This window comes from Brachionichthys hirsutus, chromosome 24 (assembly GCF_040956055.1).
Source record: "Brachionichthys hirsutus isolate HB-005 chromosome 24, CSIRO-AGI_Bhir_v1, whole genome shotgun sequence".
In the NCBI taxonomy this organism is placed as follows: Eukaryota; Metazoa; Chordata; class Actinopteri; order Lophiiformes; family Brachionichthyidae; genus Brachionichthys; species Brachionichthys hirsutus.
The window spans coordinates 204,720-219,480 of record NC_090920.1 but is presented as its reverse complement, the minus strand read 5'-3'; the positions used below and the strand labels follow the sequence as shown (position 1 = coordinate 219,480).

At 51.7% G+C, this 14,761-nt stretch overlaps 1 protein-coding gene across 1 annotated transcript in view; it reads left to right on the top strand.

Moving 5' to 3' along the window:
* The first annotated feature begins 6,177 nt into the window (after nt 1-6,177).
* LOC137912204 (uncharacterized) overlaps nt 6,178-14,761 on the top strand; it is an 11,599-nt gene continuing 3,015 nt past the window's right edge. Inside the window, exons 1-6 of the mRNA XM_068756554.1 lie at nt 6,178-6,265; nt 11,394-11,635; nt 11,704-12,063; nt 12,134-12,231; nt 12,841-12,954; nt 13,050-14,705. Coding sequence (XP_068612655.1) covers nt 6,178-6,265; nt 11,394-11,635; nt 11,704-12,063; nt 12,134-12,231; nt 12,841-12,954; nt 13,050-14,705 — 2,558 coding nt within the window. The remainder of the gene's footprint in view (nt 6,266-11,393; nt 11,636-11,703; nt 12,064-12,133; nt 12,232-12,840; nt 12,955-13,049; nt 14,706-14,761) is intronic.

The window sequence follows — 14,761 nt, the reverse complement described above, 5'->3', positions numbered from 1 at the left end:
GAGGAAGACTGGGGATGGGGAGGAGGAGAGGAAGACGGGATGGGGAGGAGGAGAGGAAGACTGGGGGTGGAGGAGGAGGAGAGGAAGACTGGGGATGGAGGAGGAGGAGAGGAAGACTGGGGGTGGGGAGGAGAGGAAGACTGGGGGTGGGGGAGGAGGAGAGGAAGACTGGGGGTGGGGGAGGAGGAGAGGAAGACTGGGGATGGGGGAGGAGGAGAGGAAGACTGGGGGTGGGGGAGGAGGAGAGGAAGACTGGGGATGGATGCTGGGACGGACGCTGGGACGGATGCTGGGACGGACGCTGGGACGGACGCTGGGACGGATGCTGGGACGGACGCTGGGACGGACGCTGGGACGGATGCTGGGACGGATGCTGGGACGGACGCTGGGACGGACGCTGGGACGGATGCTGGGACGGACGCTGGGACGGATGCTGGGACGGACGCTGGGACGGACGCTGGGACGGACGCTGGGACGGACACTGTGACGGACGCTGGGACGGACGCTGGGACGGAGGGAAGGCGGACGGACGCTGGGACGGACGCTGGGACGGACGCTGGGACGGATGGACGGAGGGACGGACGCTGGGACGGACGCTGTGACGGACGCTGTGACGGACGCTGGGACGGATGGACGGAGGACGGACGCTGGGACGGACGCTGGGATGGATGCTGGGACGGACGCTGGGACGGACGCTGGGATGGATGCTGGGACGGACGCTGGGACGGACGCTGGGATGGATGCTGGGACGGACGCTGGGACGGATGCTGGGACGGACGCTGGGACGGACGCTGGGACGGATGCTGGGACGGATGCTGGGACGGACGCTGGGACGGATGCTGGGACGGATGCTGGGACGGACGCTGGGACGGATGCTGGGATGGATGCTGGGACGGACGCTGGGACGGATGCTGGGACGGACGCTGGGACGGACGCTGGGACGGACGCTGGGACGGACGCTGGGACGGACGCTGGGACGGATGCTGGGACGGATGCTGGGACGGACGCTGGACGGACGCTGGGACGGATGCTGGGACGGACGCTGGGACGGATGCTGGGACGGACGCTGGGACGGACGCTGGGACAAAGGGGCTTGTGGGGGAAATGGACTAAATGATTCAAATCAAGTGAATGAAGTAGCTTTGATTAATAGCCCCCCCTGGTGTGGTAAATGAAAGCTCCGTACACATTATGACCCCCCCCCCCATTTTAAAGATGCAGGCTTACCCCCCCCCCCTGCTAATCGTGTGTTGGTTCAAAAGCCATTTTCTGTTAGAGTGCACAAATCCATTACGGCCTCGTCCTGAGCACGGATAATGGGGATTGAATTAATGGGGGGGGGGGGGGGGGGGCATGAAAGGTATGATTGATCATCTTATGCCGGTTTGATTGTGTTAATCGATGTCGTTCATGAACCCCCAAAGGAAAGACACGGAGTCTCAAGCATTTAAAGGGGCGGCGTGGATTAGAATAGACACCTGAGAACAGCAAAGGTGTGTCTGAAGCATTTAAAGGGACGGCGTGGATTAGAGTAGATACCTGAGAACAGCAAAGGTGTGTCTGAAGCATTTAAAGGGGCGGCGTGGATTAGAATAGATACCTGAGAACAGCAAAGGTGTGTCTGAAGCATTTAAAGGGACGGCGTGGATTAGAGTAGATACCTGAGAACAATAAAGGTGTGTCTGAAGCATTTAAAGGGACGGCGTGGGTTAGAATAGATACCTGAGAACAGCAAAGGTGTGTCTGAAGCATTTAAAGGGACGGCGTGGGTTAGAATAGACACCTGAGAACAGCAAAGGTGTGTCTGAAGCATTTAAAGGGACGGCGTGGGTTAGAATAGACACCTGAGAACAGCAAAGGTGTGTCTGAAGCATTTAAAGGGACGGCGTGGGTTAGAGTAGATACCTGAGAACAGCAAAGGTGTGTCTGAAGCACTTAAAGGGACGGCGTGGGTTAGAAATCATAAATATAACGTCCTCCAGAAGGAAACTGAACGATGAGGGCCTGATCCGGAAGGATGTGTGTGGAGGTTGGGGGGGGGGGGGGGGGGTAATCATGCAGGACCGATGGTTGGTTGGGAGACAGAGACGCCCCCCCCCCCCCCCCCCCCCAGACACCCCAGCGCTGTGATAGAACTCCCCTGACACCCTTCCATTATGGAGCAGTGATAGGACCCCAACGCCCCCCCCCCCTCCGGATCCGAGGGGGTTCGGTTAGAAGCTGCTTCTTCTTCAATGGTCAGATTGGGGGTTTCCATGGCAACACTGATGCATCGTGAAGCGCGTCGGTGTGTTTCAGCCAACGAGTTTAAAATACGTTTAAAAAGAAAAGAGTTCCGATTCGGGGAGCAAAAGGAGAAAGGTCAAACGCTAGAAAGGTTCCTGTGGCCTTCATCACATCGGGGGGGGGTCACCGCCAACCTGACACTGATCGCCCCCCCCTATCAGGATACCAGGACACACACACACACACACACACACACACATGTGATTCTAATGAACCTAATCTCCAGGATCAGCAGGTCCCTGAGCCGGGAAATTAACACGGGCAGGTTAAACACCCCCCCCCCCCCCACGCTGCGTGTGTGTGTGTGTGTGTGTGAGGGTGTGTGTGTGAGTGTGTGTGTGTGTGTGTGTGTGTGTGTGTGAGGGTGTGTGTGTGTGTGTGAGGGTGTGTGAGGGTGAAATTGGTTTTCCTCAGGATTAACGGATTAAAAAGGCTGTTAGTTCCTCAAAGTACTCCCTGACCCCCCCCCCCCCCTATTCATTACCTGAGGCACAAAAGGCAGCTCATAATGGCCCCAACTTTCTAATCATTTCAAGCAGGGATGCTCCTGATCACACACACACCTTCATTATCATCATCCACACTATGAGATAAGAACTGTTTTGTGGGGGTGCGGGGGGGGGGGGGGGGGGGGCTCCACGGCCACACGGGGGCGAGCGTTTGCTGCTCGGCGTTTTCTTTAAGCATCTCTGGATAAGCTAAACGCTAAAATGCATCTGCATGCGTCAGCATTCCGTTAGGGAGGGAGGGGGGGTCGTGTTGAATTATGGGAAATGTAGGCGTTTTTGAGCCGTGGCCCTCACAGACAACAACAACCTCTTAAAGCTGCTGATAAAATGATGCTTTTGTTTGGTTTTTGTCCCCATGGTTACAAATTGATCTGCGTGACAGGTTTCAGATCGCGGGTTTCCATGGCAACTCGAGAACTATTCACAAAACGTGTCCCGTGAAAGGTTCTGCCTTTAAAAGTGATCCGGAGTCTCCTCTCATATTCTTTAAGATGAAATGAAATCAAACAAAAATGAATTTAAACGAATAGAAATCCTGTTTTTATATGTTAATTTTCTTTCATTCATGGATGCAGATCAATAATCTGAAACATAATCTGACCCGACGCTCCGGTTTCTTTCCGGTTTACCTTTTTCCTGCCAGACTGGGCGTCACTAAAACGCTAACGGCCCCCGCTAGCGGAGCCACAAATCGATGCTGTCGGCCAATGAGGTGTGATTAGTGTTCGTTTTATCCACTCTGTGCCGCCATTACTCTGATTACTCTGATCGCTATTGATTATCTGTTGGGCTGGCGGATAGCCGGATCGATTTCTGCCTCTCAAACGGACTATTTAAGGATCCTAGCACATGGGGGGGCATTCCAGAGTACAGCTGGAGCCTGAACGGAAGTCTCAACACAGTTTCTGCATTTTTAAGAAGTCTAAAAATGAAAATACTTTTAGAATGTTTGTACCGTTTTCACCGGTTTTACGTTTGAGATCTGGCTTTGAACAGGTGGAGTACCTAGAAGTACCCCCCCCCCCCCCCCCTCCGAGGGCCGCCGGTGATATTGTTCTCTGCTGTTTGCTTCTGCTGCTTTGATAATCCAGCCCCCCCCCCCACTCAGAGGGGGATTCTTGGGAGCACAAACATAACGACACACAAGCTCCTGGACTGTGACGGCAGCCATTGTCCCTCCCCGACAATGTCTTCACTTTGATGCACGTGATGCTTGGGGGGCACGAGGAAGTGTCTTCAAATCAACCCCCCCCCCCTTTGGAGAGGCACCAGGAAGCAGCATCAAACTGGATTTGTAGTCCTGAAGGATTATCATTCTCGTTTGTTGCACTCTAAACTGTATAATATGAGGACAGTGTCTTTTTATTGTTTCGCTAAAAGGCCATTAAAAGCTCCCTCAAAGGGTTAAGCCTTAAAGGGGGGGGGGGGGGGGGTCGCCATTATCCTGCTGCTGGGGCGACATGCTGGCTCGAGTCTTGATTGACAGGTTCAATCCTCCAATGTGCTTTGGCACAAAAGGTGACAAGCAGAAAGGAAACTGTCTTTTGTCCCGGCCTCTGAGTCGTCGTTAATTAAAGCCGAGACTTTAAATAGTCCAAAAACAAACTCCTCAAAGTGTTAATTAAAGCCGAGACTTTAAATAGTCCAAAATCAAACTCCTCAAAGTGTTAATTAAAGCCGAGACTTTAAATAGTCCAAAAACAAACTCCTCAAAGTGTTAATTAAAGCCGAGACTTTAAATAGTCCAAAAACAAACTCCTCAAAGTGTTAATTAAAGCCGAGACTTTAAATAGTCCAAAATCAAACTCCTCAAAGTGTTAATTAAAGCCGAGACTTTAAATAGTCCAAAAACAAACTCCTCAAAGTGTTAATTAAAGCCGAGACTTTAAATAGTCCAAAAACAAACTCCTCAAAGTGTTAATTAAAGCCGAGACTTTAAATAGTCCAAAAACAAACTCCTCAAAGTGTTAATTAAAGCCGAGACTTTAAATAGTCCAAAATCAAACTCCTCAAAGTGTTAATTAAAGCCGAGACTTTAAATAGTCCAAAAACAAACTCCTCAAAGTGTTAATTAAAGCCGAGACTTTAAATAGTCCAAAAACAAACTCCTCAAAGTGTTAATTAAAGCCGAGACTTTAAATAGTCCAAAATCAAACTCCTCAAAGTGTTAATTAAAGCCGAGACTTTAAATAGTCCAAAATCAAACTCCTCAAAGTGTTAATTAAAGCCGAGACTTTAAATAGTCCAAAATCAAACTCCTCAAAGTGTTAATTAAAGCCGAGACTTTAAATAGTCCAAAAACAAACTCCTCAAAGTGTTAATTAAAGCCGAGACTTTAAATAGTCCAAAAACAAACTCCTCAAAGTGTTAATTAAAGCCGAGACTTTAAATAGTCCAAAACAAACTCCTCAAAGTGTTAATTAAAGCCGAGACTTTAAATAGTCAAAAATCAAACTCCTCAAAGTGTTAATTAAAGCCGAGACTTTAAATAGTCCAAAAACAAACTCCTCAAAGTGTTAATTAAAGCCGAGACTTTAAATAGTCCAAAAACAAACTCCTCAAAGTGTTAATTAAAGCCGAGACTTTAAATAGTCCAAAAACAAACTCCTCAAAGTGTTAATTAAAGCCGAGACTTTAAATAGTCCAAAAACAAACTCCTCAAAGTGTTAATTAAAGCCGAGACTTTGAATAGTCCAAAAACAAACTCCTCAAAGTGTTGCCGGGTGGCGGCACGAAGCGCTCGCCGCCATTGTAGTTGAGCACGCCGCGCGGTGAGAGCGGAGCTTTAGCTCGGCTAATGCGCCGCTGTTCTGTAAACGTAACGTTTGACTAGCGGGCGGAGCTTTAGCTCGGCTAATGCGCCGCTGTTCTGTAAATGTTACGTTTGACTAGCGGGCGGAGCTTTAGCTCGGCTAATGCGCCGCTGTTCTGTAAACGTAACGTTTGACTAGCGGGCGGAGCTTTAGCTCGGCTAATGCGCCGCTGTTCTGTAAACGTAACGTTTGACTAGCGGGACTTGGTCACGCTTACTTTGCTCTTGTGTGCTGCGTAGCGATAAATGCTTTCGGGGGGGGGTTAATTTCACCCCTGACTGGTTCGCTTACACACAAACACAAACCGCCGTCTTGCTTTCAAGCTCGCGGATGAACTTTTGTCGGGGGGCGGGGGGTTGGGCTTAGCCCCCCCGGTTTGGAGCCGCCGCTTTAGCTGAAAGTGATCGTTCAATAGATTTGGAAATGAAACCGCTTCTAACGACCGTCTCCCGTTCCTCAGAAAATGGCGGCAGGAAGTGAGTCTGGTTTGTATCTTTGCTTTCTTTTATCTGCCCCCCCCCCCCCCCTTCCTCTGTCTTCTCTCCCGATGCTCTTATGAAGTGTGAAAAATGGCCGCCGGCGGGATGACATGGACAGAGTTCGCCTTCCTCGCCATCCATCACGCCGCCGAGGCGACGGCGGTTGAGATCTGCGAAGGTGCTGGCATATTGATTACTAGCCGTAAGTGCAAAGTGTTTGTGGCATGGGGGGGGGGAGGGGGGGGAGGAAGAGGAGGAAGAGGATGTGGAAGGGGCTCCAGGCGGCCGGAGCGTCACAAAGATCCTCTCCTGATAGATTCAAATGGTGAAATATTGATTTTACTCCAGTCCAAGCTGATCGATCGGTCCGCAGCCATTTATCGGGGGGGGGGTGTAATGGCTGGCACCCGGTTCTGCTGCCCCCCCTACTGACTTTGCTGACTCGGCAGTCATGCACCACCATGATAGTGTAGAAACATGCGGTTTGTTGTTGTTGTTGTTGTTGTGGTTGTTGTTGTTGTTGTTGTTGTTGTTGTTGTGGTTGTTGTGGTTGTTGTTGTTGTTGTTGTTGTTGTTGTTGTTGTGGTTGTTGTTGTTGTTGTTGTTGTTGTTGTGGTTGTTGTTGTTGTTCTTGTTGTTGTTGTTGTTGTTGTGGTTGTTGTTGTTGTTCTTGTTGTTGTTGTTGTGGTTGTTGTGGTTGTTGTGGTTGTTGTTGTTGTTGTTGTTGTTGTGGTTGTTGTTGTTCTTGTTGTTGTTGTTGTTGTGGTTGTTGTTGTTGTTGTTCTTGTTGTTGTGGTTGTTGTTGTTCTTGTTGTTCTTGTTCTTGTTGTTGTTGTTGTTCTTGTTGTTGTTCTTGTGGTTGTTGTTCTTGTTCTTGTTCTTGTTGTTGTTCTTGTTGTTGTTGTTCTTGTGGTTGTTCTTGTGGTTGTTGTGGTTGTTGTTCTTGTGGTTGTTGTTGTTGTTGTTGTTCTTGTGGTTGTTCTTGTGGTTGTTGTGGTTGTTGTTCTTGTGGTTGTTGTTGTTGTTGTTGTGGTTGTTGTTGTTGTTGTTTATGTCTCCTTTAATGTCTGTAAAATCATTTACGCTCACTGCAGAAGGCAAACCCAAGCGTTGGACTCCTAAACGAAACTGAATTTAGTTTCAGGCGCAGGTGGCGACCGCCACCCCGTGCACACACACACACACACACACACACACACGCACACACAGAGGACGCCGTCCTGCTGGGAGGTCTGGCTTTCCACATTCCACAGACGAGCGTCTCACCTGCCGCACCTGCTGTCCTTGAACCATTAGGATGTATTTAATGAAAATCAGCTTTCAAATACCTTTGAAGTATTTTGCTGTTCCAAATGCGATAAATAAGCTTAGCATTCCTCCTAAATATATCTTAAGGAAGCAAATTAAATTTAGAATGGTTTTGTCTTGTGAATGTAAATAACGAGGTGTTAATTCATTCTGGTAATTACAGTCACATGTAAACAATCATTTTCACAGTAAATAAAGAATTTCGTCTTTTTCAGAGGAGGCGGATTCCATTAGTTTCTGATTCTGATTCTGATTCATTAGTTTCTGATTCTGATTCTGATTCTGATTCCATTAGTTTCTGATTCTGATTCTGATTCCATTAGTTTCTGATTCTGATTCTGATTCTGATTCCATTAGTTTCTGATTCTGATTCTGATTCATTGGTTTCTGATTCTGATTCTGATTCATTGGTTTCTGATTCTGATTCTGATTCTGATTCATTAGTTTCTGATTCTGATTCTGATTCTGATTCTGATTCCATTAGTTTCTGATTCTGATTCTGATTCATTAGTTTCTGATTCTGATTCTGATTCTGATTCCATTAGTTTCTGATTCTGATTCTGATTCATTGGTTTCTGATTCTGATTCTGATTCTGATTCATTAGTTTCTGATTCTGATTCTGATTCTGATTCCATTAGTTTCTGATTCTGATTCTGATCCATTAGTTTCTGATTCTGATTCTGATTCATTGGTTTCTGATTCTGATTCTGATTCTGATTCATTAGTTTCTGATTCTGATTCTGATTCTGATTCCATTAGTTTCTGATTCTGATTCTGATCCATTAGTTCAGGGCTTCACGGGGCAACGATGAGCAGAACACACACTCAGATGTTTGGCCGGCCTCCAGGCTATTTCAGCGCAGCAACAATCAGACATGCATCATCCATCGTGGCCCGTTTGGGCCTGGATCATGCCCAAACGCGGGATAAAACCTATTCCAGCATTTAAGTTCATTCACAACGTAGTTTCTGTTCGGAAATATTTGAACGTTCAAGTGTAAATTACAAAATCGGACTATGTGTCACATCTGGCGTATTCACAACCCTTTGGATCTGGAATTGATGCGTTCAGATCAAGTCCAGCAGCTTCATCCAAGGAGAAGCTTGACTTCTGGGGTTCTTGGGCCTCTACTGCTCCCTGGTGGCGTCCAGCATGCGTACGAGCACGATGGACAAGGTTACTTCATAATCTTTTATTATTATATTATTATTTAATGCTCATTTGTTGAACACATGACTGCCCCCCCCCCCACGGAAGCACGAGTATGACCTCCCTAAGATGGTGCGAGCCGTGCTGTCTCACGTTGCCGTGGCGACCGGCTGGTTTAACGGCTGAGCCGGTTTACCGGAGGAAGGCCTCCTGACCTTTAGGAGGGGAAGCGTGCCAGAATTATGTTGTGGTTTTATTGATTGTAATGTTTTTATTAAATAAATAAAAACTACTCGGATGGAATCAGGTTATTTTGTACATGTACCAAAGTGTGTTTAATATTGCTCAATGAGCAGACTGTCCCTGTTCTGGGACGGGGTTCTGGCGCCCCCCAGGGGCCACCGCTGCCTGCTGCAGCTTGAGCTGCAGGATGTCACCGAGCAGGGAGGCCCCTCCCCTCCTCTTCGGGAGTGGACGATCTCAGCTCGGCATGTATTTATTGTCGTAGATTAAATCAGCTGATCTTTGAGCACAGGTGAGGCTTATTTACATTCCGGAGGTGGTTCCGACCCAAATATTCTATCCATGTAGAAATGTTCCGTAATAACCCTGCTCTCGTATTGAATCTCACTGGAGACGCCGGACGCAACCTTTGACCTCTGTTGCTCCTGACGAGCCTGTCATTGAGAGCACCTGCCCTCATTTTCACGCACCTGTTCCCGTTAGCCGGGCTCCTCTAGAAAAGGAGGATCTCTCCGGCGTTCCGGGGCCGACAATGGCGAGCCAACACCTTCAGTTGGTTCGTCTGTGGGGGGGGTTGAGTTTGTCTGTGTGGGGGGGTGAGTTGGTGTTTTGCTCCCTGTTAGTTTCCGCTGGAAGCATGTGACTCCAGTTATGCTACTAGCTTAGCGTGCGGCTAAACTTGCGGCTTGCTTCTGCGGTAGCAGGAGAAAAGGGGCGCGGTTTGTCCTCCCGGGACACCCTTTAACGCCCTTTAACGCCCTTTAACGTCCTTTAACGTCCTTTAACACCCTTTAACGCCCTTTAACACCCTTTAACACCCTTTAACGTCCTTTAACGTCCTTTAACGCCCTTTAACGCCCTTTAACGTCCTTTAACGTCCTTTAACGTCCTTTAACGCCCTTTAACGCCCTTTAACACCCTTTAACGTCCTTTAACGTCCTTTAACGCCCTTTAACCCCCTTTAACGCCCTTTAACGCCCTTTAACGCCCTTTAACACCCTTTAACGCCCTTTAACACCCTTTAACACCCTTTAACGTCCTTTAACGTCCTTTAACGCCCTTTAACCCCCTTTAACGCCCTTTAACGCCCTTTAACACCCTTTAACGCCCTTTAACACCCTTTAACGTCCTTTAACGTCCTTTAACACCCTTTAACGCCCTTTAACACCCTTTAACACCCTTTAACGTCCTTTAACGTCCTTTAACGCCCTTTAACGCCCTTTAACGCCCTTTAACGCCCTTTAACACCCTTTAACGTCCTTTAACGTCCTTTAACGCCCTTTAACGTCCTTTAACGCCCTTTAACGCCCTTTAACGCCCTTTAACGCCCTTTAACGCCCTTTAACCCCCTTTAACGCCCTTTAACGCCCTTTAACACCCTTTAACACCCTTTAACACCCTTTAACGTCCTTTAACGTCCTTTAACGTCCTTTAACGTCCTTTAACGTCCTTTAACACCCTTTAACGTCCTAACGTCCTGTATTTGATGTCTTCTGGGCGGCCGCGGCTGTCGATAAAGGCGACCTCTTTTCCGCCCGCGGGGGGTGACGCACCTGTTAATGGGATTAGACGCAGCATATAATCTCTTTCGTTCTGTGCGGATTGAACCGGCTTTACTTCAGCACTGATAAAATAAAAACATGCATCTCATTATCTCAAATATTTGGACAGTTTCTTCGTCCTAAAACTTGATGCACTTTTTATTTGTGCCCAGAAAAGCTCTAACTTCAGAATAAAATGGCCTCTTCCTATAAACGAGAATATCCACCCGTCTGAGATATTCCCAGCCGGCACCTCGACCTGTTCAAAGCTTTTATGGTGAATAAAAGTCCCTTTGATGACTTTTTGATTTTCCTGCATTCCGCGTTCATCCCTGACTTCTCTAAATCCCGCCGGCTCTCTGAGGTTTTACAACAATCTGAATTATGGACTTGTTTTTCTGCATCTTTTTTTTTTTTTGTCGTCTCAAATGAACGTTAGAGTCAAAATGAAAACAAACTGTTGCTGTTTTCAATGACGTCCAATCAGGAGCCGCCCTGCTGCCCGACAGATTGTAATTCCAATCCTCTCAGATTAGAGCTGCGAGTGTCTCGGCGCGTGAGGGAGCAGAATGTGGACGGGGACGGTCTGACCTCCGTCTTTTTGTTTGGATAATGTTTCCTGAATATGTGAGTATGCAGACGTAACTCTGACTGATCGTCAGGTTGATTATTTATAACGACGGTTTATTGAACGTAATGATGAGTCTGCTTCTCGCTCCCTTCCTTCATGCCGTTTGTATTCTAGCAGCTTCGTTACGTTGAAATGTGTTAGGGTTAGGGTTAGGGTTAGAGGTTAGAGGTTATGAAATGTGTCGTTTGGACAGATTCTGTTCCGTCGCCGGGCGGGAGGAGCTTCTGGACGATGTCGTCTTTGGGGAAACGTTTGCGTCCGAGGGATTAAGCGGCGCGGAGCCTTAAAGCCTAAGCCTTTTGTTTTCGGCCTGCTCATCCGCGAGCGGCCATGTTTAAGCCGTCCAGCCGAAAGGGGGGCGTGTCCATTCCAAAGGGGCATCGCTATCGTTACCGGCGTCAGACCGACGTCTCTCGGGCTCACGTCCCAAAGTTCTCCTGTGTGCCGGTCGTCATGGATTCCAGAAAGACCTGCCGTTTCCGTTCCAGCCGGCGGCGTGTGATCCCGGCACGGATCCGGTCCAGGAAGGGCCCCCGTCTGGCCGTCCCTCACCCCACTTCAGCGATGAGACCGCTGGGATCACCTTCTCCAGCCAGTCCGGGGGCGTCGGGGTGGCGGTCCACAGGCGGCGCTTCAAATGCTTCGACACCCTGCCGGACGACCTTTCCCCAAAGGTCAGTGCGGCAGGCCCGGCGACCGAGCCCTCTGCATCCTCAGTAACGCATTTATCGTCCACGTACAGATGCCTCTGCCATTCGGGGTGCGGGCCGTGACCACGCCCCGTGGCCCTCGCACCATCCGACACCTGGAGCAGCTCCGGGACGGCGGCTGCTCCCTCTGCTCTGACCGGCGGCAAGCTAAGCCAATCGGCGTCCAGCGAGCCAGCAACCGCCACAGCCACCGGCCTCGCCCCCCTGAGGCGCCGTCCCCAACGCCGTTCAGGCCGCGGCGGGTGCTGCTGGTGAAGAACGGCGAGCCGGCGACGAGGAAGGGCGTGATGCTAAGTCAAAGGTCAGCCGGGAGCCTAAAGGCGTTCCTCAAGGAAGCGTCCGCTTTGATGCAGTTTCACGTCCGCGACCTCTACACCGTGGAGGGCGGCAGGGTAAGAGCACGGGGGGGGGGGGGGGGTCACAATGCAGGCCTGGGGACTGACTCCACCGATCCGTTTCCAGGTTGACAGCTGGCGAGCGCTGCTGGCGTGTCCCGGCGTGTTGGTGTGTGTCGGGCGGGAAGCCTTCAGCCCGACGCTCCCGAGCGCCGAGGAAAAGATGGCTCCTCCAGGAAGCAAGTCTCCGGGTCCCGGCCCCAGAGCCCCCGGTAACGGGGCCAGAGCCCCCGGTAACGGGGCCAGAACTCCCGGTAACGGGGCCAGAACTCCCGGTAACGGGTCCAGAACACCCGGTAACGGGGCCAGAGCCCCCGGTAACGGGGCCAGAACTCCCGGTAACGGGGCCAGAACACCCGGTAACGGGGCCAGAACTCCCGGTAACGGGGCCAGAACCCCCGGTAATGGGGCCAGAACACCCGGTAACGGGGCCAGAACTCCCGGTAACGGGGCCAGAACTCCCGGTAACGGGTCCAGAACACCCGGTAACGGGGCCAGAGCCCCCGGTAACGGGGCCAGAGCCCCCGGTAACGGGGCCAGAACTCCCGGTAACGGGGCCAGAACACCCGGTAACGGGGCCAGAACTCCCGGTAACGGGGCCAGAACCCCCGGTAATGGGGCCAGAACACCCGGTAACGGGGCCAGAACTCCCGGTAACGGGGCCAGAACTCCCGGTAACGGGGCCCGATCTCCCGGTAACGGGGCCAGAACTCCCGGTAACGGGGCCAGAACTCCCGGTAATGGGGCCAGAACTCCCGGTAACGGGGCCCGATCTCCCGGTAACGGGGCCCGATCTCCCGGTAACGGGGCCCGATCTCCCACGACTCCAGGAGTAGGATCCACCCGGCGAGGATCTCAGTCCAGAGCTAGCGAGAATATCGAAGGTCAATAAAGACGTTGTTGTTTGATCTCTACAAAAAGCGTCGAGTTTATTTAAATGAGGTGATTAACCCTTCAAACAAATGTAAACAGATTTCCCTTTTTTCTTTGTTGTCTTCAGTAAACTTTGGCCTGGAAACCAAAAAGAGCGTCATCCACCCCCGTTCAGATTCCTCCAGCCGCTCCACGCGTGTCTCCGTGTCTCCGGAGAAGTCGCGCGGCGGCGGCGGCGGCGAGCCCCGGGCCCCGCCCACCATCGCCACCGAAGGCGTTGAGAAGCGCGTCCTGGTCGGTAAGGACGGCAGCCTCTCGCTGGAGATGAGGGTGCGCTTCCGACTGCGTAGCGACGAAACCCTGCAGTGGAAGACGCGGGTTAAGAAGTCCCCGTCTCGGACCCACTGCTGTCCCCTGAGCCACGCCCGGCCCCGGCGCCTGCAGCAGGGCCAATCAGAAAGCTGCTCTGACTCTGCGTCGTTTGACCCGGAGGGCGTGGATTATTCCGAGCGACCTCCGCCCAGCCTTTCGGCCGGGTTCCGCTGTCCCTGCTGCTGCCAGAGACGGGAACAGCCGGACGACTCGTGGGACAATCCAGTCCATCGCCAGAGACGGTGTCCTGTCCCTCCCACCCAGGCTGAAGGGAGAGACGCGCCGTCCTCTAGCTCCTCTTCATCCTGCCATTCCAGGAGGGTGGTGCGCTGTCGGGCACGACTCTCCAAATGCAGGGGACGCTCGGGGGACAGCCAGCTGGTCCGGCAGGAGACGTGTGTGACGGAGCAGGTTGAGGTGGACCGGGACGGACACGCCCACGTCGAGGTGCGTAGGGTGAGCAGGTGCTGCAGTCGCAGTGAAGTCGTTGGACAAACGGAGGACGAGCTGATGGTTGAGGCAGGCGGGGACCGATCCCTGTCCGCAGTCAGCAGCTCCTCTAATGTCCTACAGTCCCTGAAAGAGGACCCGGGAGACGACCTGTCCTTCAGCGCCTCGCAATGCCGTATCTGCAACGAAGCGTCCCCATACCCGAAAGTCGCTAGCGGCGTCCCAGCCAGCGGCGTCCCAGCCAGCGGCGTCCCAGCCAGCGGCGTCCCAGCCAGCGGCGTCCCAGCCAGCGGCGTCCCAGCCAGCGGCGTCCCAGCCAGCAGCGTCCGCACCACGGAGCCCGAGCCTCATGAAGACGGAGGACGCAGGGCGGTGTCTTCCTGTCCACATGGACCTGCCACTCCACACTCAGTGGCAGAAGCAAAGGAAATGGATCGAGTCTCCTGCGGGTCCAACAGAGCCAGAAGACAAACCTCAGAGGGTGAAGATGGCGAGATAAAGACGGTTGTGTGTCCTAAATGTGGAGCCTCACAGGCAGACCAGTCTCACAGAGCCTCCCCAAAACCTGCCGCACCCCTCCCCACCCACCGGAATGTCCCATCAGCTCCGTCCAGGAAGTCCAATGCGTCTCCCGACATCAGGAGAAGCGAGGAAGCGGAGTGGGACGTCGGTGGAGACGGAGCACTGGGACCTTCAGTCTGGTTCAGTCTTGTGGTTGCTTCCCCAAATGACAATACGGCGGTGGAAGAGCACGATGGGAGCCCCAGAAGTGCCCCCTCAGACAGACCTGGTGGCGTCCTGTCTGCGTCTGCAGTGTCCAACGTGTCTCACGGGCCCACCTGCTATCCCTTTGATGCGACTTGTGAACCTGCAATAAAAGTAACCGGGCAGGAAGAAGGAATCCAGGCAGGAGAGGGGGCGGAGTCCACCGAAGCTCCAGAAAGGTCAGGGTCTTCAAAAATGGAAACTGGCGGAGATCCGGAGAGAAGGACGGGGAGTC